Source organism: Leptonychotes weddellii, chromosome 9, assembly GCF_054177405.1.
Source record: "Leptonychotes weddellii isolate Sample4059 chromosome 9, ASM5417740v2, whole genome shotgun sequence".
NCBI classification, from domain to species: domain Eukaryota; kingdom Metazoa; phylum Chordata; class Mammalia; order Carnivora; family Phocidae; genus Leptonychotes; species Leptonychotes weddellii.
Genome location: NC_138377.1, coordinates 93,134,450 through 93,158,495, shown reverse-complemented (window position 1 = coordinate 93,158,495; position 24,046 = coordinate 93,134,450). Strand labels below are relative to the sequence as shown.

At 51.6% G+C, this 24,046-nt stretch overlaps 2 protein-coding genes across 2 annotated transcripts in view; one reads left to right on the top strand and one right to left on the bottom strand.

The window, feature by feature from the left end:
• Positions 1-24,046, bottom strand: part of LOC102731775 (estrogen receptor-like) — a 464,527-nt gene that overhangs the window by 93,495 nt on the left and 346,986 nt on the right. The window lies entirely within an intron of this gene.
• OAZ2 (ornithine decarboxylase antizyme 2) overlaps positions 1-24,046 on the top strand; it is a 68,931-nt gene that overhangs the window by 19,133 nt on the left and 25,752 nt on the right. The window contains 2 exon segments of the mRNA XM_081829580.1: positions 66-205; positions 17,103-17,176. Of these exon segments, the coding sequence (XP_081685706.1) occupies positions 66-205; positions 17,103-17,176 (214 nt within the window).

Sequence of the window (24,046 nt, the reverse complement as noted above, 5' to 3'; positions counted from 1 at the left end):
TGGAATGGGGTAGTGGAAGGGGAGACTCGTGCTCTGACAGTGGGGACTGTTGTCTCCCGTTGCAGATGACCTTATGGGGGCTGCTCTGATCCCCGCGTCCCCAGAGGCCTGGGCCCCCTACCCTCTGTACACCACAGAGCTGACCCCAGCCATCTCACCTGCTGCATTCACCTACCCAGCTGCCGCCGCCGCCCTCCACGCTCAGGTAAGCCCCTCTGGGGGAGAGGTGGGTAGGGGACGAAGGAGGCTCTAAGTTGGCCAGACTTTGTTCCTGGGTGGCCAGTGGGCCACTCATGCCTCCAGAGCTGCAGCAGGACTGCTGTCTTCCATGACCTTATCTTGAGGGTTTGGGCTCAGACAGAGGGAGGGAGAGGATTAGCCACGTGGAGGATCGGCGGCGGCCGAGTGTGAGTGCTGAGAGAGACCCAGCGTGGTCCCAGCAGCCCCTGACCACCTGCGGGTGGGCACCACGCTGCGTTCCGCCCATGCTGACAGAGCCCCGATTGCGGTCCCAACCGGAGTGTGGCCTCTGGAGCCGGGCCCTGCCTCTGCCTCTCCAGTCTTTGTAAACCTCAGAAAGCTCTTAAAGGTTTCTGAGTCTTGCCTTTTTTACTGCCTGGAAGGATGGGAACCGTACTCTGTGCCTCAGCGTTGTTGTGGGAATTAGGCGTTAACAGCACGTGAAGTGTTGGCACGCAGCGGGCGCGTCCTGAGGGCTCCGTGTGTGCGCTGGTTCTCGCGAAGCCCGGACGCTCTGCGGTGAGCCTGCGCCGGGGCGGGAAGGAGGGAACGATCCCTTCTCGGGGGGACGGCTGGGGAGGGCCCCAGGCTCTGCGGGGCTCTGTGCTTGCCGAGTGCCGTGGCAGGTGCCCGAGGGGCCGGCGAGCCGTGGTCCGTTCGGGCCCGGGCCTCCCTGAGGCCGTGACAGGACACGCAGCAGGGCGTCCGGACTGGGAGCCACCAGCAGCACAGGGAGGCCGAGGCGCGACGGCAAGCCCGCTCTGGCCCGGACCGAGCAAGAGCTGAGGCTGGGGAAGGGCGACGGGGCCAGGCCCGCCCTGCTGTGGACGGAGGGGGCCCGGCCAGGACAGTGGGGCAGGAGGAGGAACAGGACGTGCGAAGCCAGGAAGGGGAGAGTTCACAGGAACCAGAAGCTGAGGTGGGAGAGGTTGGGTGCGCTGCCCGAGGGAGGGCTGAGTGCATGTCTGTCTCCGAGCCTCTGAAGGGCTTAGTGACATCTGGGTCCACCCAGTCCCAAGGTGGAAGGCACGGACTCCCCCCGGCTACTACCCTTGCAGGCGGTTTCCTTCAGCGGGGGAGTTCTCCTTGGCCACGGCCACGTTAGATCGTACTGAGGGCAGAGTGTGGTTAGACTTGGCGCTTGGAAAATTGACCAGGGGATCGGAAGGTGGTAAAGATCCTTCGCTAAAGGGAAATGTTTGGGTATTTACCACAGACCAGGTTCTGCGGTGAGCCCGGAAGACAGTGCTTGTCCTCTGTGACCTGGCAGCGTGTGGAAGGCTGGCAGGAGAGCTCCTGGCCAAGCAGGGACTTCCACTGCAGCAGCCCTGCGAGGCCTTGCTGGCCTCCTTGCTTCCGATCCCAGCTTTGCCACCATTTAGCTACTTGGTCTTTCTCAAGTGACTTCACCTCAGGGCGTCCGTGTGTGTCCTCATCTGTGAAATGAGAGGGCAAGACCCGATCAGGTGGAGTGGTCCTACCCCATCTGCTCTGAGATGCTTGGCCATGACAATGGTGGGCAGAGGTTGGGAGCCAGAGACGGTACGTCAGGTTCGTAAGGAGAGGCGCGTCTGCCCTTTCTTTGGGTGGCTCCCCAGCTGGCTGGGAGGGGCACGTGACAGCCTGTCCTTAAACTCCATACTGCAGGGCTCTGTGCCCTCCGGTTGCCTTCCTTTCCAGCTTCTTCCCGCCCTATCCATGCCCAGGGGCTGTCCCAACTCCAGTCCAGCTGCCTCAGTCCAAATCCTGGCTCTTTCAACACCTGTGTGACCTTGGGCAAGTTACTTAACCTCTCTGTGTCTCCATTTCTTTGGAATGGTGATAATCCTACCTACTTTATCAGTGTTTGTTTTTCCGCATGTTGGTATAGAGGGAGAGCTAGAGAAGTGCCGGTTATCATAGTTACTGTTTATTATCATTATTGTCTAGTGCCCCCTGGGGCCTCCCTGAGGGCTGGAGCAGCCTGATTGGGTCTCACTTCCTGTCTCTGGCCTCCCTGGGAAGGGAATAAAGGCCACTTCAAAGGATAATGGCATTTTTTCAGGAGGAAGGCTAACAACAAGAGATTGGACCAGGTAGTAACTAGTTCTGTCCCTGCTACTCGACTTCTCTGGACGTCCGTCTCCACAGCAGTAAACCACCCTGTCTGGACCAGATGCACTCGTAAGCAGGAGAGTATGTTTTCCAGTGTTTTCACCTTCCAAGAGCTCCCTCCTTGTCCTGTGACAGTGTTGCCGAGAAGTGGAGGCTGAAAATCCTCAATGAGGAAAGTGGACGCTGTTGATCCTGAGGGCCTTATTCTGACCCCAGAGGAACAACACAACTGACTTTCTGTGCTTGTAGGCAGGGAGGTGACTTGGAGAGAAGGTAGTAGCAAAGGGGGATGAAAAGCAGTCCTTCCTTGCTCTATCCCAGCATGCACACCCCAACTGCGTGCCCTCTGCCACTAGCCCAGCCTCGGCCGAGGCATCCGTGTGTGGCCACAGGGCCCAGACCTGCAGGAAGGGGCTTGGGGATGGCTCAGTCCCACTCTGTCTTGGCATGAGGTCATCTTGTTCGACCTCCTGGTTCTCTTCGTAGAATCTTCTCTTTAAGAGGGTGAGGCATCCAAGAGGTATGGGTGGCGGGGGCACACTGGGGTCTGGCACATGCCTAAAAGCAGGGGTTCTCTGTGTCCCCTTGCATCCCAGGGTCCTCCCAGACTGCGCTTCATTTTCTACGTCTACCTGAGGATGTGGGGGTCTCTGACCGTGGCTCTTATGCTGGCTCACCGCTTACTGGTGACCTTAATGTTACATGAACTCCCTTGCCTCTATCTTCTGATCTGTATAATGGGCATGATAAGGTTCTCTTTTCCCTTTGCTTATTATCCTGCTCCCCCGAAAATGGCTACTTTGAGTCCTTAGGCTTGGTAGGTGGTTGGGTGCATGTGTGTAAGATCCATAGATGTGGATCTTTTTTTAATCTTTTTAAAGCTTAAGTATTAGGCCCTTGTTTCCCGTCAGTAAATGTAGATCTACATTCCGGCTGCCTGGCAAACCCACTGTTGTGTAAGAGTGTCCAGCTCCCTATCGATGGTACATTAGGTTGTTCACGCAGTTTTCTGTGCTGATACGGCCGTGAGGCAGTGGACGCCCTTGTCCACCCTTTGCGCCTATCCTGCTGGTTTTCCTTATCGTAAACCCCTACAACTATGACAAGGTCAAAGTGTAGACATGCCAACCCAAGTGTTCCTTTAATTGACTTTCTGATGAGTGAGGCGCCCATATTTCTTGGCTATTCCTGTTTCTTCTCATGTGGATTGATTCCTCTGTCCACCTATCTTCTCAGTCCATCCCAAGCTCTGAGAGACGACTGAATATTCATGTCCCCCCTTTGTTTTGATGCTGCCCCTCCTGGAACCGGGTCATTCTAGATGCCCACGGGCCTGTCCCTGTGAGGTGGCTTCTCAGGACCTGCACAATTCCTGTGAACAACTGGAGGCCCTGGGAGCGGGCCGAGCACTCACTGCCTGACATGCTGGCCCTGACTGCTACACCTTACGGGGCTCTTGTTCTGAGCGGGAGCAGGAAGGGACAGTGCTCCTCTAGAGCCCTGACTGCCAGCCTATCCCAGGTGTCTGAGGAAGTGAAAGGCAGCCCCTCAAGTATGTTCTGTCCACCTGGATGGCACATTGGTCCCAAGCTCAGAAATGGGGGCTTTCTTCTACTTCCTCCCCAAGGAGGTGGTGGCTCATCTCAGGCTGGGGGGAGACTGCTGCTTTGGAGGCCGAGTCGCGGCACCTAGTGGGGAGAGCGGGGGACCCCATGAAGCAGGCTTGCCGATGGAGCCCCTTATGCAGCTGCGGGAAGCCTCAGCTTCCCCCGTCGAGAGAGAGAGAGAAAGAGAGAGTCAGAGGCCTCCGAGTCCTTCCCACGCTAACCGACATTCGCCCCTTGTCCAGCCCTGCGAGACACCCAGCCTGGCCGGACGTCCTTGCCTAACGGGGGGGTTTCCCGAGCTGGACTGGGTCAGAGGTTTGGCTGGTAGCCACTGTGCTGGTTTCCTCCGTGTCCCTCTCTTGTGGGATGAGTTCCATGTCCAGCCACCCTTCCAGCTGAGAGCACATCCCACAGCTCAGCCAAGGGGAGGAGAGGCGTCCCCCCCCTCGACTGTCAGCCGAGAAGGGAGGGAACTGCTTCCAGATGTTGTGGAGGCAGGAGAGAAGATAGTGGCCTCTGAGGCTGGACAGCTCAGAGGCCAGAAGAGGCACTTGACCCTTTTCTGTGCAGTATGGCGCTTAATCAGGGTGGTTCGAGCGGCCTGGGGTCAGCCATGTCCTGGTGAGAGCAGTGCCACATCCTCGGAGCCCAGGGAAGATTCTGGTATTGGTCAGGTGGCCTAGGACCTGCTCCTGCTATATGCCAAGTGTCCTGCATTTTAGGGTGACCAGCCTCTGACTTGCTGCTGAGCGTGTGGTGGCCAGAGTCCTGGGGTGTGTGAAACACCTGTACTTTGAAGGAGACATGGCAGTTTTCAGGAAGCTCCCACCAGCCCCCAGATGACCTGGCATTGCTCGCTATCTTCTTGCTTAGAGGTGGGGATTCCAGGCAGCCAAGTGGGAAACTGAGTCCACTGCTGCAGTGTCGAGGGGGTGGTCTGTGTGGCCAGCTGGTACTTGTTTTCTACGCTGGCTCTTGCATGCCGTCCCTTCCTTTTCCGGGTGCCCCGGGCCCCCCTCTCTGGGCACTCTGCCCGTTGCCCCTGACTTGTCTTGTGGTGCCATGTTCCACCACCACTCCGAGGCAGCCGCGGGGCAGGCATGCTGTTTTTAACTGGGGCAGGTGGCCTCCCTGTGGTCTTGGCGTGGCACCCAGCATAGCTCACCGCCCAGACGACGGGCCCATGGGGAGGCTGTACCTAGAAAGGGAGGGCAGGTCACTTCCTGACCCGTCTCTGGGAATCCTGCTCTGGGGTTACTGGGCCGTAGGGCCTGGGGGTTGAAGTAGCTGCCGGGCCCCCACTGGAGGACTCAGCTGGCGGGTTACAAATCTCTAAGACTTGGGAGGCTGATAATGGGGGGAGCAGTGGGGTGGAAAGGGATGTAGGCATCCGCTGGGTCTCAGCCCTGGCTTCCTTAGAGAATCCTACAAGGACAGTACCAACGTCTGGGAGTCGTACCCCTTGGAGACCACGGCAGCTTTGGTTCCTAAGATGTCTGTATGTTGTGTCTCCCCTAATCCTTACGGACACCCATGAGGATCAGCCTAGTCATCTCTGTCCTAAACGTGGATGAGGGCCCTGAGACAGAAAGAAGCCGAGCAAAACTCTACTAGGTTCATTCTCCCAACATCAGGCATTCTGCACTCTCCCAGTTCAGGGGGAGGGGCGGATCGCTGGCCCAGCGCCCCCACTGCCAACACTCCACCTGGTACAAGCCGGCACGTTACCCTCGGGCCGAGCGGAGTATCGAACCCCTCCGTAAGGCTTCTCTCACTTGAACCTCGACCCTGCGGAGGAGGCGGGTCAGGTGGTGCTCTCCCATTTTCAGGATGAAGAAACCGATGCCTAGAGGTGAGTAACTGGCCCGGCGTCTTACCAGTCAGTGACAGAAGCAGGACTCCAGCAGGGACGCTGACGGCTCCCCGGTCAAGAGAAGGGACTGCACAGCTAGCTCCTGACGTTGGCTTCTCTTGCAGGTGCGCTGGTACCCTTCTTCTGATACCACCCAGCAAGGATGGAAATATCGTCAGTTCTGTTAGTTCTTCAGTAAGTGCTGGCCCAGAGGCCCAGGAGGAAAAGTGTGCGAGAGCCTGGCTTCCTGCGGGGGCCACGGTTCCTCCCCCTGCCTGAGCCGGGCAGCTCACTGGTGCTAGGCTTCCACCTGAGCTTGCGCACTAGGCACTCTGGCTGGGTTCTCCCCTTCTCCTCCCACCGGCACCCCCTGCCAGCCATCTTGCAGCCTGTCACAAGGGCCAGGCCTGGGTTCAGCTCCAGTGCCACCCCTCTGCTCACGGCCACCTCTCTCCCCTCCCTCCAGGTCTTGTCACCGCAGCTTGAAGCCCCTGCCCCGCTGGGGAGGAAGCCGCTCTGAGCTTCCACTGCCCCCAGGCGGCCTGTGGAGAGCTGCTGCTTCCTTCCAAAGACTGTGAATTTTAAGCCTGACTCAGTGGACTGCTTCCTGTTTCCTTTCTCCTCTCCCTCAGCCCTGTCCTTCCCCAGAGCCCCCTCGCCAAGGCGTCCCGGGAGGATTGGGGGGGTAGGGGGTGCTTCTTGCTGGGATACCCAGACCCAGCCCAGAGGTCTCACTGGGACTGAGCAAGGCCTGACCTCTGGTCCAGACTTGCTTCCATAGCTCCACCTCAGAGAAATGAGGCATTTAATTTTGCATGTTTTCTGGCATGAATTAAGACACTTCAACTTGTGTATATGTGAGTGTACAGTTTGTTCTCACATTGTGTCACCATAGCAACAGGTCCTGGCCACCAATGGTTCATCATTCCCGGTCCCTCTCTCCACACCCTCCCCTACAGCCCCCTGCTTCAGTGAGGACCGAGCCCCGCAGCTCGCTCCACCCCGCAGCCGGGGCCCCCCCCCCACCCCCACGCGCTTCCAGGCCGAACAGCAACAACCACCTGACAGAGGTAGTGTTTTCTTTTTCATTTCAAATCTGGGCCCTCCGCTTCCTCCTCCTAGCAGGGCCAACAACTGCTAAGAAAATCCTTTCTCTGCCCGGTTTGCTTACCTCTCCACAGTGCACCCCACCCCTGCCCATGCTCCTCATTCTTTCCGAACTTCGAAACCAACCAAAAAGTGAAAGTATTTTTGTACCCTGTGTAACAAAATATTTATGCATCATAAAGGATTTTTCGTGTGTGTGTGCAATTAATTATTAAAGAGACCTTGTTCGCCTTGTCAGATAAGTTTAATGTTTAGTTTGAGGCATGAAGAAGAAAAGGGTTTCCATTCTCCAGCAATAAGCCTTTGTGTCAGGCATTTGTTTCAGAAAAATGAAGGGAAAAAAAAATTGTGCAATTTTTTTGTTTTGTGAGCACATCCGTGCTTTGCCTTTGGCCACAGCTGTGGCTGTCTTGACGTTTTCAGACTTGGGAGACGAGGTGGCTGTTGTAATTGCTGAGCCTGTGAGAATGTGAAGCTGGATAAGATACGAAATGCAAAATAAAAAGTCATCCAAAGTAACTGCTCTCTGACCTTTGCTTCCACGGGACACAGATGGCCGCCGGGAGGGCACAGCTAAAGGGTAGACGTTGCGAGCTGGGGGGAAAGAGGTGAAGTGGGCCCGGGCCCTGGGGCTCGCATAGCCTCTCCTTCCTTCCCTTGTTGTCTGACTTAAGTCCTAGAGAAAAAGGGACCTGCCCAGGACCCCACGGCGGGGGCATATCTGCCAGCCCACCCTGGTTTTGATTCATTCACTTCGTCCTCATCCAAGGTCTGAGCATATGGATGGAGATTCCGCGCACCCAGAGGAAGCACCCAGATGGGACCTTGAATGGCCTGTGGCCTTTTCAGGCCCTCTAGCAGAAAAGGACTGTGGTTTGGGAGGGCGGGCTCTTCTGGGAAGCGTCTTTGGTGTATGTCTTACGAGGCTGTGCTGGAGCAAAGGAGAACCCAGGAGTCTGGCCCAGAAAGGGCGATGCTCCTGCCCCCTCTTGGCTCCCCGCGAGCTCCCTGTGGTGGCTGATTCCTTGAGGGGAGGTTTTGCCGGAAGCCAGAGTACATGGGTATGAAGGTCAGGGAGGCCGTGTGGAGCCATGACCCTGGACTGCCCTGAACCCTGTCAGGACGCTTGCAGCTGGCCCCGGTTTTGTGATTTGGGGCCTCAGTTTCTTCATCGGTGAAGTGGTGGTTTGGAGTCCTTTCCAGCTCCTGGAGGGTTGGAGCACTGTGTTCATGGCTTTGCTGTTTGTCTTTTCCGTCTACGCCACGCCCCCCACCCCATACCTTTCACAGCTTGGCTTGAAGCTGTGCCTAGAAAGGGAGGACAGAAGCCGCCCCAGAGGCCCCCAGCTGCAGGATTTCATTCCAGTCTTGCTCTGAGCAAAACGGGAGCAGCTGTGGCTGGCTCTGGTCTCCCTCTCTCCCCTTCCCTCACCTTTTCTGAATCCCAGCCCTGCATCGGGGGATTTGGGTCTAAGGTGTTCTGATGAGTGCGTCAGCTGTTAAAGGCTAGGGGATGACACACGCATCCCCATGCCCATGAAGGGAGAACACGCCCCCAGGTGTTGTGAGGGAGGAGGAGCCTGGCGGGGTGGCAGGGACCCCAGAGGGAGGTCTGGGTGGGAGGAGGGGAATGGGTGGCTGTGTTCAGCCTGAGGAGGGGGTCGATGCTTTCCTGCCTATACCCCTCGCCTATACCCCTTGCCTCCCTGCAGTATCTGGACCAGCGAGGCCTTGCTTCCCAGCCTGAAGCCTCTCCTAGTGATGGTGGGGAGCTGCTCTGAGCTCCCCCCACCCCCCAGGGCCAAGCTGATGCCTGACCTACTTCAGCTGTGTCAGGAACCACTGGGTCTTCCTGAGGTGGTGAATTATTTAGCTGGGGCGCTGGGCCTTTCCGAGAGGGGCTAGGAAAGCTGCTCCATAATTTAAAGGCCCCTGCTCCTCTGGCTTCCCTGGGGGGCCCCCTTCACGCCTTACTGAGCAGGGCCCAGGCCTGGGTCTGAGAGGAGGAGCCAGGAAGGAGAGGGGGCTCTGAGGCCATCCCAAAGGGGCTCTCCAGCTGGACTGGGGCCTTTCCTGAGGGTGAGAGCTCTTTGCAGAAAGTCGTGTCTGGACTGAACTGTGAAGCTGTGAAGTTCAAAGGCTTCCTGGCAAGGACAGTACGACGGGTCAGAAGCCGCCAGGTCCTGCCACCCATCCTGGGCTTCTTCCAAAAAGCACTGTATTCCTTTCCGGAGGGGTTTAATCCTGATCTGATTACAGGTGAAAGGCTTCTTTCCTTTCTGAAAGGATTTTAGGCATCTGGGAACAACCAGGGTTCTTTTAGCTTGGCGGGGGAGCCCCTGTCCAACAGCACCGAGATCATCTCTGTGGCAAAGGAGGCCATCTTCACGAGCGCGCACACCTCCCGCTCGCCTTCACACACGAGAGGCCTGTGTAAATGGATGCTTGTCAGGAGGCACTGGGGAGCCCTGGCTACCCCCTGTGCCTGGCCTGAAGCTGGTGCTCGGCCATTCTTGGGCATTGCTGCCTGAACAGCCCTTTTAGGGATGTGACTTAATTTGGAGCCTTTTGCAGGAGAGCAGGTTCCTTGGCCCACCTCTGGAACTTCCAGGCTGTGTGGCCTGACATTGAGCTTCCTTGAGAATCAGCACAGGGTAAAGGCTCAGGCTCCACAGGGTCCCGGCAGTCTCAGGAGAGAAAGGCACTCACCGATCCCTTGCCCTTTCCAGCCTGCCCTGCCTGTCATGCATGTGCCCTGCCCAGCTCCATTTTCTGAGGTCTGAAGAAAGCTTTTTTTGATCTTGAGGAGCTCCCTGTCAGAATGCCAATATCCCTGAGAAATAGGGCAAAGCCCCTCAGAGTAGGACTAGGGAAAGTACCAGAAGGGGACCCTGGAAGGGAAAAGTAAAGTTGGTTAAGCGACTGCCTTGGGCTCAGGTCATGATCCTGGAGTCCCTGCTCGGCAGGGAGTCTGCTTCTCCCTCTGGCATCCCTGTCCAGAGTTAAATGGTTCTCCCTCTCCCTCAAATAAATAAATAAAATCTTAAAAAAAAAAAAAAGGTACACACGGAGGAAGAAAGACTTTGCTACAAAGTGTCGGGAGGAAGAAGCAAAAACTTCACCCAGCTACAGCCTACCCCCCTCCCCCACCTACCTTTCCCTCCATGCAAAGCCTAACCCCACCCCCAATCATGGGCCACCTCCAGCATGGCAGGCCCTGTTCCCTGATGGTTTCCCTCAGGAACGGAGGAGGGGATGTAGGAGCTGAGGGCCCATCCTTGTGAGAGGGGAGAGGCTGGGCAGATCACTGTCCTGGCAGTATTCCAGAGCTGACAGGAAAGGGGCCTGAGCTCCTGAGGCGTTTCCCCTGGGTCTCCTTGACCATCACCCAGCCCACCCACACTGTCTGCTCAGTGCAGACAACATCCACAGGCTCCCTCGTTCTCTGGCTTCTGAGTGGGTTGGGTGAGTGGGAGCCCCTGCTGGTATTGGGAGGGCGGTCAGTGAGTGACGTCAGGTGCCCCTTGGCCATGGTCTTCATAACCTTAGAGCCAACCACTTTGCCTGGTTTTCTGAGGGGCCCTTGACCATCAGAATCTGAATGTTAGCATGGAGAGTATTTAGTCCGGTCTCCCATTTTACAGATGAGGAAACTGAAGCACAGAGAGATGAAGTGGTTTGCTCTAAGGTTATAAAAACAACGGCTAAGGCACGCTTCACTCATGTCTCCTGACTCCCAGCCCAGCTCCTTCCACCACCCCACGTGGCCATTCCAGACACGTGCGTACGCACACACACACATGCACATACACGCCCTTTAGCAGCAGCCCCAGGATGGCCATGGGCCTGGAAGTCTATCCGGGCAGTTCCAGAAGCCAGGACTAGAGCTCAGGTTTCCCGTCATGCCACACTCTGCTTCCTGCCCGGGTATCTTGGTCTCGGTATGGCCTGATCTCTTTCTAGGATACCGGGTGCTGGTCCTGGATTAAGGGACACAGAGACCTATCTGCCTTCAGCCCAGCCCTGGGCTGTCTCTCTTTTAACCTAAGGGGTAAGGTTGTTGGGCCTGTAGGACCCCTCTGGCTTCCTGCTTATGCAAGAACCAAGATAGTGTATTTCCATTTCTGCTTGTGGTAGAGAAAATGCAACACAATTTAGTAAGATGAATCTCAAAGAATGGCTGTATCATTCCATGAAAACCTATCTTTCCCCCTCTGAATGTGTGTGTATTCTTTATGCATTTGTGCCCTTCTCTCAGTATTAGGAGGGTTAATGATAACAGAGGAATGTGCCTAAAGCATAGTGGGTACTCAGTGACACTTGGCTCTGGTTATCTTTAGAAGAACATCTGTTCATCTTTCTCTCATCCTTAACAAGTAATGAAATTGAAGTGATTCTAATTTATGCACTCCTTGGTTATTTTCCCAGTGGATCAAGGGTTCTCAAAAGGTCTTTAACTCCACGTTCTACCTGGAGGAGTGGTGGAGGAAGGAGAGGGCAGAAGCCCAGGAATCCCAGAGGACACCTGCAAGCCTCCAGAGCTAGCTTGGAGGATCTGAGAGTTCTGACAATACCAGCAGTTGTACTAACAGTGTGATATAGTCACCTACTCCCTTACAGTTTACAAAACATGTTCTCATACCCCATCTCTGGTGATCCTCAGAAAAGCCCTGTGAGATAAGCAAGAAAGGCAGTAAATTACCTACTTTTTGCAGCTATGGAATTGGAAGTTAGAAAGGTCCCACAGAGGGGCGCCTGAGTGGCTCAGTCGGTTAAGCGTCCTACTCGTGATTTTGGCTCAGGTCCTGATCTCGGGGTCCTGGGATCAAGCCCCACATCGGGGCTCCATGCCTAGTGGGGAGTCTGCTTCTCTCCCTCTGTTCCTCCCCCTGCTTTCTCTCTCTCTCTCTCAAATCTAAAAAGAAAAAAAGCGGGGGGCGTCCCACGGAAAGCAAAAGGCTCAAGACCTGGTTTTCTGGCATCCCTGTCCAGAGTTAAATGGTTCTCTGTAATTCTGGGCCACAGGCTCCCACAAAGGCCAGGGCTCCTGGGAGACTCTGGGAGAGCCTCATGGGAACTGGAAAAGCCCCACTTGGGCAGGAAGAAGAGCCAGCGGTTACCCATACCCACACCTTTCTAGTTACCTGGTTAAGAAAGAGGCCAACCAAACAAAAAGCAAAGGCTCCGACCATTACAGTATGTGGGAGGGAAAAACCCCTGGATAAGGGTGATCAGAGCTCAGAAATCTCTGTAGGTAGACTTGTTTCCTAATTTGGCTAGGGCAGGATTATACATGTACCTATAGCGACTACTCGTACCTGACTTGGATCATGTTGTTGGCGTCTGTAAGCAACTGCATCTTCGCAGTGCTGCCTGAATGAGTAGTTTTTATCACTCAAGATGAATTACTTCAGTTTGTGGCTTTCAATACCTTAAAATCAGGAGATTTTAGGGGCTAGAAGAGAAGGCGGGGGCTATGTCCACAGCCTGCAGTCACGAAGCATTCTTGTCTGATTTTTGCAGTTGCTCTGGGATGTGGTCTGGGGAATAACCATCTCCATTTCGTGGACAGGAAGTTCAAGTCTGGAGAGGTGCCAACGTTGTATTTGGCTCTCGTCACTGAGGGGAGGGACCACACCCTCTTACCCATTCATTCTCTCTGCACTCATCCTTCCTCGCCATAAACTCTCGTTGGACGTTTATTCCCTACGTAGCCTGTGTTTGGTGCTCAGGTGGAGGGTCAAGCACAGTTCCTGTACGGGGGGGTGCAGCTGTAGATCTGGGCTGTGGATCTACTTAAGTGCATAGTAACCAGGAGAGGAAGATTTAGAAGTGGGCGGTTCCAGGGTGCCTGGGTGGCTGGGCTGGTTAAGCATCTAACTCTTGAATTCAGCTCAGGTCATGAGATCAGGGTTGTGAGATGGAGCCCGTGTCAGGCTCTGTGCTGGGCTGGAGCCTGCTTAAGTCCCTCCCTCCCTCTCTAAATAAAGAAAGAAGAAGTCAGTGATTCCAAATGGCTCAGTTTCCCTTTTCCCCCTGGATGCCGCCCTCCTGTTCTCCTCCGCCTCCCCTCCCCTGAGTCTAGACCCCACTCTGGAGCCATGTTTTGTGGTTCTGTGCTTGGCTTCTAAGAACAGCTATGTGGGTGGTTTAGGATGTGGGCGTGGAGGGAGACGCCCCCATTTTCCACCCCAGGGTAACTCCTCAGCTCCCAGAGCAGGACAGCATAGACTTCAGCCCTGGGAAAGGCGGCCTCTCCTAATAGAGGCTTCTCAACTGTGCCAGTTTCTCTTTCCAGGCCCAAGTTCTCATCCCTGGAACTGACAGAGTGTGCCTCCTGGAAAGTGGCTTGGGTCTCAGGAAAGAGATGGAGAGAGAAGCACCATGAAGGGGATTTTTCCCAAAGATCAATTCCCCCAGATTTCTTTGAATATACTCTTCATGGATGTGCGTGTATGTATATATACATATATGTGTATATATGTATATGTGTGTGTCTATATATATGAAGGCTTTTATTTATTTATTTAAATTATTTCTACACACCCTACATAGGGCTCGAACTCACGACCCCGAGATCAAGAGTCACATGCTCTTCCGATTAAGCCAGCCAAGTGCCCCTATGGACGTATATATTTAAATCTCTCCTGTCCACAGTCACAGATGAATCTTGCCCAAATACCACTTTCACAGCTTCAAAGGACTTTCTTTCATGATTCTCTAAAGCCTGTGGGTTGATGGTCAAACTCAGGCATTCAGGACCCACCTGCATCTGGCTTCTAGCCCTTTCTTTACTGTGCATCCAAATGAAGACATTTGCTGACCACTGTGCGGGCTCTGAGATACTCAAAGAGAGAGGTTTTCCCCTCTGAAGTTGAGAGGTAACCTGGGGACTTAGTGTGACCTCACCCTAGGTCTCATTTTCTGATGTATCTCTAGGCATGTTCTGGGACCCCAGCAAGTCCCTTTCTCAATCTTTGGCTCTTTCTCTGTCCTCCCTCATCCACATCCTCCATTGCCCCCTTGTCCTATGTCCACTTGTGTTTACATCTCAGGCGTCTTGTCTTGGCCCAGTGGTTCCTGAGGCGACGTTTCTGCTCACCCAAGACAGCACTAGGCAGGTGGCCTCTGAGGAGGCCCCCCTCTTCCCAGGGGCCAGGTGGGTGGAGTGAGGCTCTGGCGCCCTCTTGTGGTCAAAAATGTTCACAAGCCTCACACATCTTTTTCTCTTTTGATATCCCAGGAGGAACTCTGCCTGGGGCTACTTTCCGGTCCATTTGTTCTGGGTGCCTGTGTTCTGGCTAATGCCCTCAGAGACAGAGTCGCCTGGCAATCACAAACATTTAGGGAACATTGTTAACATTGGGGCGCCTGGCTGGCTCAGTCCGCAGAGCTTGGGACTCTTGATCTTGGGGTCGTGAGTTCGAGCCCCATGTTGGGAATAGAGTTTACTTAAAAAAAATTTTTTTTTAAATACATTTAGGGAGCACTTACTGGATTTGTACATAGGTTGTATTGTAGACAGTCACTTGCTATGCTGGCATTGGGGATAGGAAAGTAAATATTAGGTCCTGAGAAATTTGATCCAGCCCCTTGCTTTGTGTTCACAGATGGAGAAGCCTTGTCCCTAAGAGGCAAAGAGATGTGCCCAAATTCACTCAGTCATGCAAAACTGACATAAAACTCAGGCGTCCCGACTCACTGTTTCACAAAAGATCAAGTCAGTTACCTGTACGCCCTTCTGGCTCACAGATTAAACTCCTAGATGTCCATAGGAGTTTGCCACCATTGATATTTTCAGAGCTTATGTTTAATTTCTCATGTCTGGGAATGGCTCAGATTTGGACAGCTCCTTTTCAGTGCGCTATTCCCAAATGTCACTATATCAATTAGCACTGTCAGGTGTTGATTGTATCTGTGTAAATCTGACTGGTTTCTGCACTGGAAGTTTCTTTAGGGCACAGGTCATGCCATCATCACTCACCAGCGTAGTCTAGGGCACCTGGTGGTGCCTAACACATGTCTGCTAAGTGGCTACTTCACTTTTGAGACAATATTGCAGGGAAGTCTCTTCTCTCTGGACATGTGTCCTCAAGAGAATGCAATCTCAGCAGACTGTTCCTACCCTGTGAAAGCAGTTGGAGCTATCTGAAGGTGCAGTGGGCTGCCTTAATAGGCAATGATTTTCTTGTCCCCAGAGGTCTTCAAGCATAAGCATGATGATGCTTAGTGGGGATATTCTGGAGGCAAGTCAAGCACTGGATGACTGGTTGGCCCCATCCTGGTATTTTTTGATCCTGCTCTCCATCATGAAACGTCCACCTTAGTCAGGAGTAGCAGACTCCCAGCCTGCAGGGTAAGGGGGTGGCACTGAGGGAGGCAGCCTGGGTGACGGGGGGGGGGGGCAGGAGAGCTTAGGCCTGATGAAAGGGACAGTGCTTTTCAGCCCCAGCCGGCTACTGCTCAGCAGGATGGTGACCTCACATGGCTTGATGATCTGATTTTTCAGGAGAAATCGGACATTCAGACTTTAATGTGCAAATTCCTGATTTCGGATGTTGGCAACGAACCCAAAAATTTAAAAACTGTTGCATGGACTTAAACCATGCCCATGTGTTGTTGGTTTGCAACTCAAAGATTCTAGTTTTCACTTAGTGCAGTAAGTCCAGGGACAAAAACTCCCCTCAAGTGCTCACTTGCGCTCAACCCATGTGTATGGCCCGCTCCTCTCCCTCCTTTGTTCCTTTCTTTTTCTACAGAAGCAATTTTGGCTATCTTCTCCTCACCCACGTCTATCCCAGATCTCCCCTATGAGAATCAGAATTCGGCTTCCTTGTGACAGGAAGCTGTATGGGCAATGCCTCGAGAGGCCACCAGGGGGCAGGGTCGGGGTGCACAGAACGTTTGGTTTTGACCGGCGGAATCGTGAGGTTTATAATTACCCTTTGCCAGGGTTGCCGATTTCAGCCCTGAATCCAGGTTTTGGAGTTCAGGAAGGCATCTGGGGTCGGTCCCTGACGGTGCAGTGTGGCTCGCCATTCCCTGCATCACATCTGGAGTGCAACTTTCTACCTGGACCCCTGTCCCCGCCCCACCGCCCGCCTTGCAGGTCCTGCAACCACCCAGCATTCGCTGATGCCTGGGGCTGATCCGCTTAAACCCACTGCCCACAGACCTTTCAAGAGCCTTCAATGGCTCATCATTACACACAGCTTTTCAGAATTGGAGTGTGAAGAAGCTGATCGCTGTTAAGTGAAAGGGAGTGGGATGGGAGGAGCTTTTACTTCCGTTATCTCAATTGTGATCCTCAGGGCAAGCCTTGTTATTCCGACTGCAGAGATGAGATTGAAGCCCACGGAGGAAAATGACCAATTCAGCCATCAAGCAGAACTCATAAGTTCTAACTGTCCTTGCTAGATAGTGTGGGGGATATAAAAACTTAAAATTATGGTTTCCATCCTTCAAGAAACTACAGCTTGTTAGGAAAACATGAAACACATGTATAAAAGTGTAACTAACTCCCCAGCTTCCAAATGGCTAGTGCAGGAATAATGACAGCAGGAACTCGGAGAGGGCCCTGGATCTAAAGGGAAGGCTTCACCAAAGCCGCAGTGGTCTTCACACTTGGGTATGTGTGCTCCTAGAGGTGCAAAACGGCTTCTCTAGGATAGGTGTCAGGGTTATGTTGAAGGGAATCCATTTCCAGACCAATATCTTCGACAAGGACTAGTCTGCGCTTCCTAACGCCTTGTCTCATCTTGCTTCATTTCCACAATTTCTTGCCTCGAGTTTTACAAAAGAAAAGTGTGTTAACCCTCAGCATCAGTGCTGCTCACCCATGTTCCCTGTTCTCCTGCAGGTACTTTCCCACCTTTTAGAAGTCAGGTGTTGGGGCACTTGGGTGATGCAGTCGGTTGGGCCTCTGACTCTTGGTTTCAGCTCAGGTCATGATCTCAGGGTGGTGGGATGGAGCGGGGGTTCTGTTTGAGTTCTCCCTCTCCCTCTGCCCCTCCTGCTCATGCTCTCTCTTTCTCAAAATAAATAAATAAATCTTCTAAAAAAAAAAAAAAGGTCAGGTGTGGCCATGTGACTTGCTTGGCCAATATGAACCAAAATGTGTCTTCTGGGTGGAAGCGTTTAAGAGCCAGTGTATGATTCTCCTTCTTACCTTCTCTCTGGCCTGGTGACTGATGACATTTCAGATGGTGGAGTCTGGATCCCCGAGCGATGATGGGATGGATCAGAACCCCCAGCTGACCTGCGATGGACACGTATCGTGAGTTGGGGGAAGATTCTTTGTTGGTTTAAAGCAATTGAGATTTTGAGGTTGCTTGTTACTACGGCCTAACTTAACCTATACTATTGACAAAGGACTTATCTTTTCCCCATCCTCACTTTTATTTTGGTGTGTTGCCTTGGTGTGTAAAAGTCTCTGGGGCTCCGGGCGCCTGGGTGGCTCAGTTGCTTAAGCGACTGCCTTCGGCTCAGGTCATGATCCTGGAGTCCCTGGATCAGGCCCGCATCGCAGGGAGCCGGCTTCTGCCTCTGACCCTCCCCCCTCTCATGTGCTCTCTCTCTCTCTCATTCTCTCTGTCTCAAATAAATAAATAAAATCTTTAAAAAAAAAAAAGTCTCTGGGGCTCCAAAGAAACAATTTAAAATAGTGATTTCAATATTGAGAAAGCGAATGACTCAGGATGTCTGGGCAATAAATCGTTTTGCAAATCAAAAGATTTCCCAATATTTTGCTTTCAACTATTGAAGGAGGTGAAGCAAATTCAGTTGTTACTGGTTGGATGATTAGGTGGTATTGAGTGACTCTGCCTGAACTTCTTCCATTCCCATGTACTTATTTATGTGAATGAGATTTCTCAGCATTATCATCTATAAAAATAGGATGTAGGGATAAAATTGATGTTGACCACTGTCTCATTCCAGCATGTATACAACTATCTCAATATGAGTTGTATTTCTTATAAAATTTTACTCCTGGGGCACCTGGCTGGCTCAGTCGGTAAAGCATGCAACTCTTGATATCTTGATGTTGGTCGTGAGTTCGAGCCCCATGCTGGGTATAGAGCTTACTTAAAAAATATTTTTACTCCTGGGGCGCCTTGGTGACTCAGTTGGTTAAGCGGCTGCCTTCGGCTCAGGTCATGATCCCAGGGTCCTGGGATCGAGCCCCATATCGGGCCCCCTGCTCAGTGGGGAGTCTACTTCTCCCTCTCCCTCTGCTGCTCCCCCTGCTTGTGCTCTCTGTCTCTGTCAAATAAATAAAATCTTTAAAAAAAAAATTTTTTTTAAAGATTTTATTTATTTATTTGACAGAGAGAGAGACAGCAAGAGAGGGAACACAAGCAGGAGGAGTGGGAGAGGAGAAGCAGGCTTCCCCGCAGAGCAGGGAGCCCGATGCGGGGCTGGATCCCAGGACCCTGGGATCATGACCTGAGCCGAAGGCAGACGCTTAACGACTGAGCCACCCAGGCGCCCCCCCAAAATTTTTTTACTCCTTATATTTAATAATGCTCTATCAACATTTGCAATATATCTATGTTGTTTTGACAAACAGTGAACAAATAATAACTGTGATGATAAATCAATCCAGAAGAAAAATTTAAACTCTGGAGCCTTATGGCCACAAAAAATAAGAATACAATTTTAATTATATATATATATAAATATACATATGTATTATATATATATTTATGGCAGAGAATTATTGTTTGATGATCAGTAAAAGATTTTCAAGCCTAAACTATATATTACATTAGGATAACATTATGTGGGAGAAGTAGAAAGAAAATACTTTCAAGTAGAAAAAGCAAGTGATGTAAATTTTCCTCTATTAAAGAATAGCTTGCTTATGTATTTTGCAAATGGTTGATGATGAGTATCAAATCACTGTGATTCCAGTTTTATTTTAAAATGTCAGTATGTCCATTACACCAGCAATCATATCCTTTGCAACTGCAGTTGACCCTTAAACAACATGGGTTTGAATTGTGAGGGTCCACTTAAATATGGATTTTTAAAAGATTTTATTTTTATTTTATTTCATTTAAAAAATATATTTATTTATTTGAGACAGAGTATGAGCAGGGGCAGGGGCAGAGGGAGAGGGAGAAGCAGACTCCCTGCTGAGCATGGAGCCCATGGGGCTCAATCCCAGGACCCCAAGATCATGACCTGAGCTGAAGGCAGATGCTTAAGTGACTGAGCCACCCAAGTGTCCCAAGATTTTAAAGTAATCTCTACACCCAACATGGGGCTCAAACTCACAACCCTGAGATCAAGAGTTGCATGCCCCACCGTCTGAGCCAACCAGATGCCCCTGGATTTTTTCTTTTATAAATACAACACAGTACTGTAAATGTATTTTCTCTTCCTTATGGTTTTTAGTAACATTTTCTTTTCTCTAGCTTACTTTATTGTAAGAATACAGTATATAATGAATATAATATATGAAATATGTGTTAATAGACTATATTATTGGTAAGGCGCCCAATCAACAGTAGGCTATTAGTAGTTAAGTTTGGGGGGGGGTCCGGAGTTACACATGGTTTTTGACTGCAGGAGTTGGCACCCCTAACCCCCGCATTGTTCAAGAGTCAACTGTATTTAAACCTAGTTGGAAAAAAATTTTTTAATTTCAAGAGAATGCATAGTTTTAAAAAATCTGCTTTATTGAAGGGTACATAATTTAAAGTTTTGTTTAGGGTGTTCATGGGCTAAATTTTTGAAAGACTACTGCCTTGAGGGATGTGCTGGATTTGGCTTGGTAGAGGAGGTGGAGAAAGGCATTCTGGGTAGGAAGAAGAGAAAAGGTAAGGGCACAGAAACTGGGGGATATGGAACTGTGAGTAGACCCATTCATGGAGATAAGCATGAAAGGTAAGTTGGGGTGAGACTAACAGTTACCAGGCATCTCTGCCTCTGAATTTTAATTATGCAAGTTACACCTGATTATAATCTCCTTGGAAAATATTCAAGCTTTATGGATAGGGTTGGGACCATCACCTCCATTTCTGGTCCCCTCCCCGCCTCCCCAGAGGTGACCTTGGTTTTCAGTTTGGTGTTAGCTATCTTCCAATGTGCTTCCATGCATTCACACGCAGAGGTTGCTTCATGAGAGAACACGGAGGGTAAGGAGTTTCAGCTTTTTCACACTGTCATTAGCAGCCAGGGGCTGGGGGATGGGCTGCGATTGCTCCAATACATGACTTTTTATGGCTTCCGACTGGAATTTGCTCACTGAGAAAAGGAGAATTGTGATTTGGGGGTGAGGGAAGGAGTGGGGGTTAATTTTGGCACAAAGCCTGTGACAGTATTGTCAGGGGATGGCATTAAGCATCATGTCACTGGGGACGCCTGGGTGGCTTAGTCGGTTAAGCGTCTGCCTTCGGCTCAGGTCATGATCCCAGGGTCCTGGGATGGAGTCCCGCATCGGGCTCTCTGCTCCGCAGGGAGCCTGCTTCTCCCTCTGCCTCTGTCTCTCTCTCTGTCTCTCATGAATAAATAAATAAAATCTTTAAAAAAAAAAAAAAGCATCATGTCACTGGAGAGTGGAGGGGATGATACAGAAAAGGTGGTGGGAGGACACCAAATCCCATCTTTATTTGCTCACAGATATACCTGGCTGGGTAGAAATATTCTCTCTAGAAATGGGTGGCCCTCATGGTTTCTTTTATGTCCCCACTTTTGATAGAGACAAGGACCCAGAAAATGATGTAATGATCATACAAGTGTGATGAGCTTCAGTGTTGAGGACAATGGGGGTGGTAGGGACAGTGGCAAAATAGATGACAGCCCAAGCTCTTTCTACAGGAACAGTCATTACTCAACGCACTCAATGCTGTCTTGGGGAAATATGGCATCAGTGTTGGCCATAGCTTCTTCAAGAGACTGTAGAGATTGGGATTTTTTTGTGTGAAATCTCTCAATATTGGTTCAAAAATTTCTTAAGTGCTGTGCTGGCCAAACAAGGCATGCGTTTGCAGGATGCATTTGACCTGTGGGCTGCTAGTTTGGTTTTAAGGCTTCTTGCCTGAAGGCAGAGTACTGGACCATCATGTAATCTCTCGGCATGCTGCCCGGCTCTAAGATCTGTGGTTCTGAAGGACTCTAGGCTTCTTAGGGAGATGCTGTGGGAATGGTTGACTTCACTGCCCATGTCTGGTGCCCACCTGCTGTCCAACATCCAGCTAGTAATAGAGCTCTGCCAGGAAGTGGGGAGCTTTGCGGAAGTTTCCAGAAGCATCCTCATAAATCCAGGGAAGTCAGCCAATGTAGATTCACTAGAAGTTTATAAGACTCCTCCAGGGAGTTGGTCCTAAGGCCTCCAGTGTCCTCCTCTTAGGAGATGGGGCAGGTTCTTATGCCTCTCCCAGGGCAGAGCCCAGTGAGAAGATAGACTGGTGACTGTTTCTCAAAGGGCTTTGTTCTGTGACTAAATCCAAGCAAGGCAGTCAGACACAAATGGAACACACACACACACACACACACACACACACACACTGTCTCCAGCACTTTCAAGACCTTTTCCCACGCAGTCCCACGGCTGCCGGAAGGGCAGCTGGTCGTGGGAACGGACTCGAGGTCCCCTCCCCCAATGGAAGCTCCACCCTGCTCCATTTACTCCCAGCCATGCGATCCTGGTTCCCTCCACCCGCTTACTACTTCCAGGGAAGGAAATAGCTGAACAATGCAGCAGATCAGAGACTGGGCACTGAGCCAAGGGCCCTGGGCTCCAAACTCTGGCTGCTCTACCCACCGCACTCCCCCCCACCCCCCTCGGTGTCACCTGAAGGTTGCCTTCCTCAGCCCTTCCTCCTACCTTCTCACCTCCCTAGGAAACTTCAGATGGCTAACAGGACCTTTGGCCCCTTTCCTGGGCTTGCCCCTCCCCCTCTCTGTGGTAGCCAGTGATGTCCCTACTTCCACCGGAGTATGATTCCTAGTATGAGGGGCAGAAGCTAGGCTTTGATGGAGATTTTGGCCAGTGGGACTGGGCAGGAAGGAAGGGTCATTTTTCCTTCAGTTTTTCTCCAGAGGTGAAAGCAAGTCCTGAGAATGGAGAGTGCTGGAACAAGAGCTCCCGGAGCCCTCATTCTCTCTTCCAGACGGAGCCAGCTCAATGGGGCAGGAGGGGATGCACGTGCTCACAGGCCTGGAGGGCCATTCTGAGAGGAACAGAAAGGAATCACTAGTCATTTCCAGTTTCTTGGGGCTGGGAAGTTGGTGGGAACCACTACTTTTGTTTTTCCTGTTGGTCTAAAATAATATTCTGCTTGGGTCCGGAACCCCACGCCCCAGGCAGTACAGCTCCTTGCTCATTCTTGGTTCTGGTGCTTTCCACTGTCTTGCCTTCCGCCAGGCATATCCTGCCCTGGGAGCCAAGGGGCAGGGTTCCTCACAAATTTTTGCCACCTCTAAAAGCCAAGCCAGTCTCCCCTCTCTTCCCCAGATCCCGATTCAGGGAGTAGGGAGGGGGTTGGAAACTGGAATCTGTGAGGGGAGCTCACTGGATAGGTGACAACAGGCCGATCCTCAGACCCTTTCTCCTGCCAACCCCAGCTGGTGCCAGGACATGGGTGAGAGGAGTCTTCAATCCCAGTCTCTTTCCCCTGACATTTGGCCTACCCCCTTCAGTGATTTCTGTCCCTGCGTAGCTTGACCGTGGCAAAGGGGCCACTTGGAAGCCTAAAGTCTTGAGACCTGGAAGGAGTGCTCAAGAGCCCACTCCCAGACTCAGATTGTAGCTGAGCAGCTCAGGCACAAAGAACTGATCAACAAGATCAGCTAATCAAGCTGATCAACAAGATCAACAACCAGTAAAAGGGGGAGAACTGGGACTCTCCGGTTTTCTGACTCTTAGGCAACGTCTTTCTGTAACTTTCTACAATTTCCAAAGGCAGTGTTGGCATAACCCTGGGTGGGGGGAACAGAAGAAAAAATGTCAGTCACTTGGTGTCCCAGTCTTCTTGCTTGAGCCTTTTAGAACCTTTATTTTTGTCTTCTTTTTCAGTAGCTCAGGCTCTCTTTTCACCTTGAAAAAGTGGCATTTGACTTGTCTTTTGTTTTTAGCCAAGAAGCTGATGCTAATTCTTCCAGACTCCTGCACTCAGAGGCTGAGCAACCCACTTTTGCACTAATGAATGCCAGTGGGGTTCGCTTCCGGTTGTTTCGTAAATGTTAAGTCATGTCTCTCCAACTCTGCCGCAAGCTTTCCTGCTTCACAAAACAGCCACTGGATTGTATCACAATAACAAAATAATCTTCGAGGGCCCACTGCACCCCAGGCTCTTTGCTTCTCACCCTTAAAGAGCTCCCCAGTCTAAAGGGCGCAGGACCCTGTGAGGAAACACCGAACAAAGGATGGCAGGTGACGGTTGCTGGGAAAGGACTGCCCAGGGCTCCCTGAGGAGGTGCATTTCAGGTGAGCTCTCCAGGACGGGGAGCCAGCCTTCTGAAGATCTGGCGAAAGTGTGGTCTGGGCCAAGAGCAGACTGGGAATAAGTGCCCTGAGCTTGTCATGTTTGAGACCCTGAAAAGGAGCCAGAGTTGCTCTAGGAAGGAGAAGGGTGTGGGAAGCAGCTGGAGGGGATTGAAGGCTCAGGTCCTCAGAGTCTTGTACTCAGGAGAGGTGAGGAATTTAGATTTTATTACAAGTGAGTTAGGAAGCCACTGGAGGGTTTAAAGTACAGAAACAACATGATCTATATTCTGATTTTATTTTATTTTATTTTATTTTATTTTATTTTAAGATTTTATTTATTTATTTGAGAGAGAATGAGAGAGAGAGCACATGAGAGGGGGGAGGGTCAGAGGGAGAAGCAGACTCCCCGCCGAGCAGGGAGCCCGATGCGGGACTCGATCCAGGGACTCCAGGATCATGACCCGAGCCGAAGGCAGTAGCCCAACTAACTGAGCCACCCAGGCACCCTATATTCTGATTTTATCCATCTATCATCTATCTATCTATCTATCTATCTATCTATCTATCTATCTATCTATCTATCTATTTTGGGGGGATAAATAGCTAGTTTATTTGTCTCTGAGCAGGAATAAGCTCATTTCTGGCACATGGTAGGTACCTTGTGTTTGGGCTCATGATTTCTTTCTTTTTTAAATTTTTATTTATTTATTT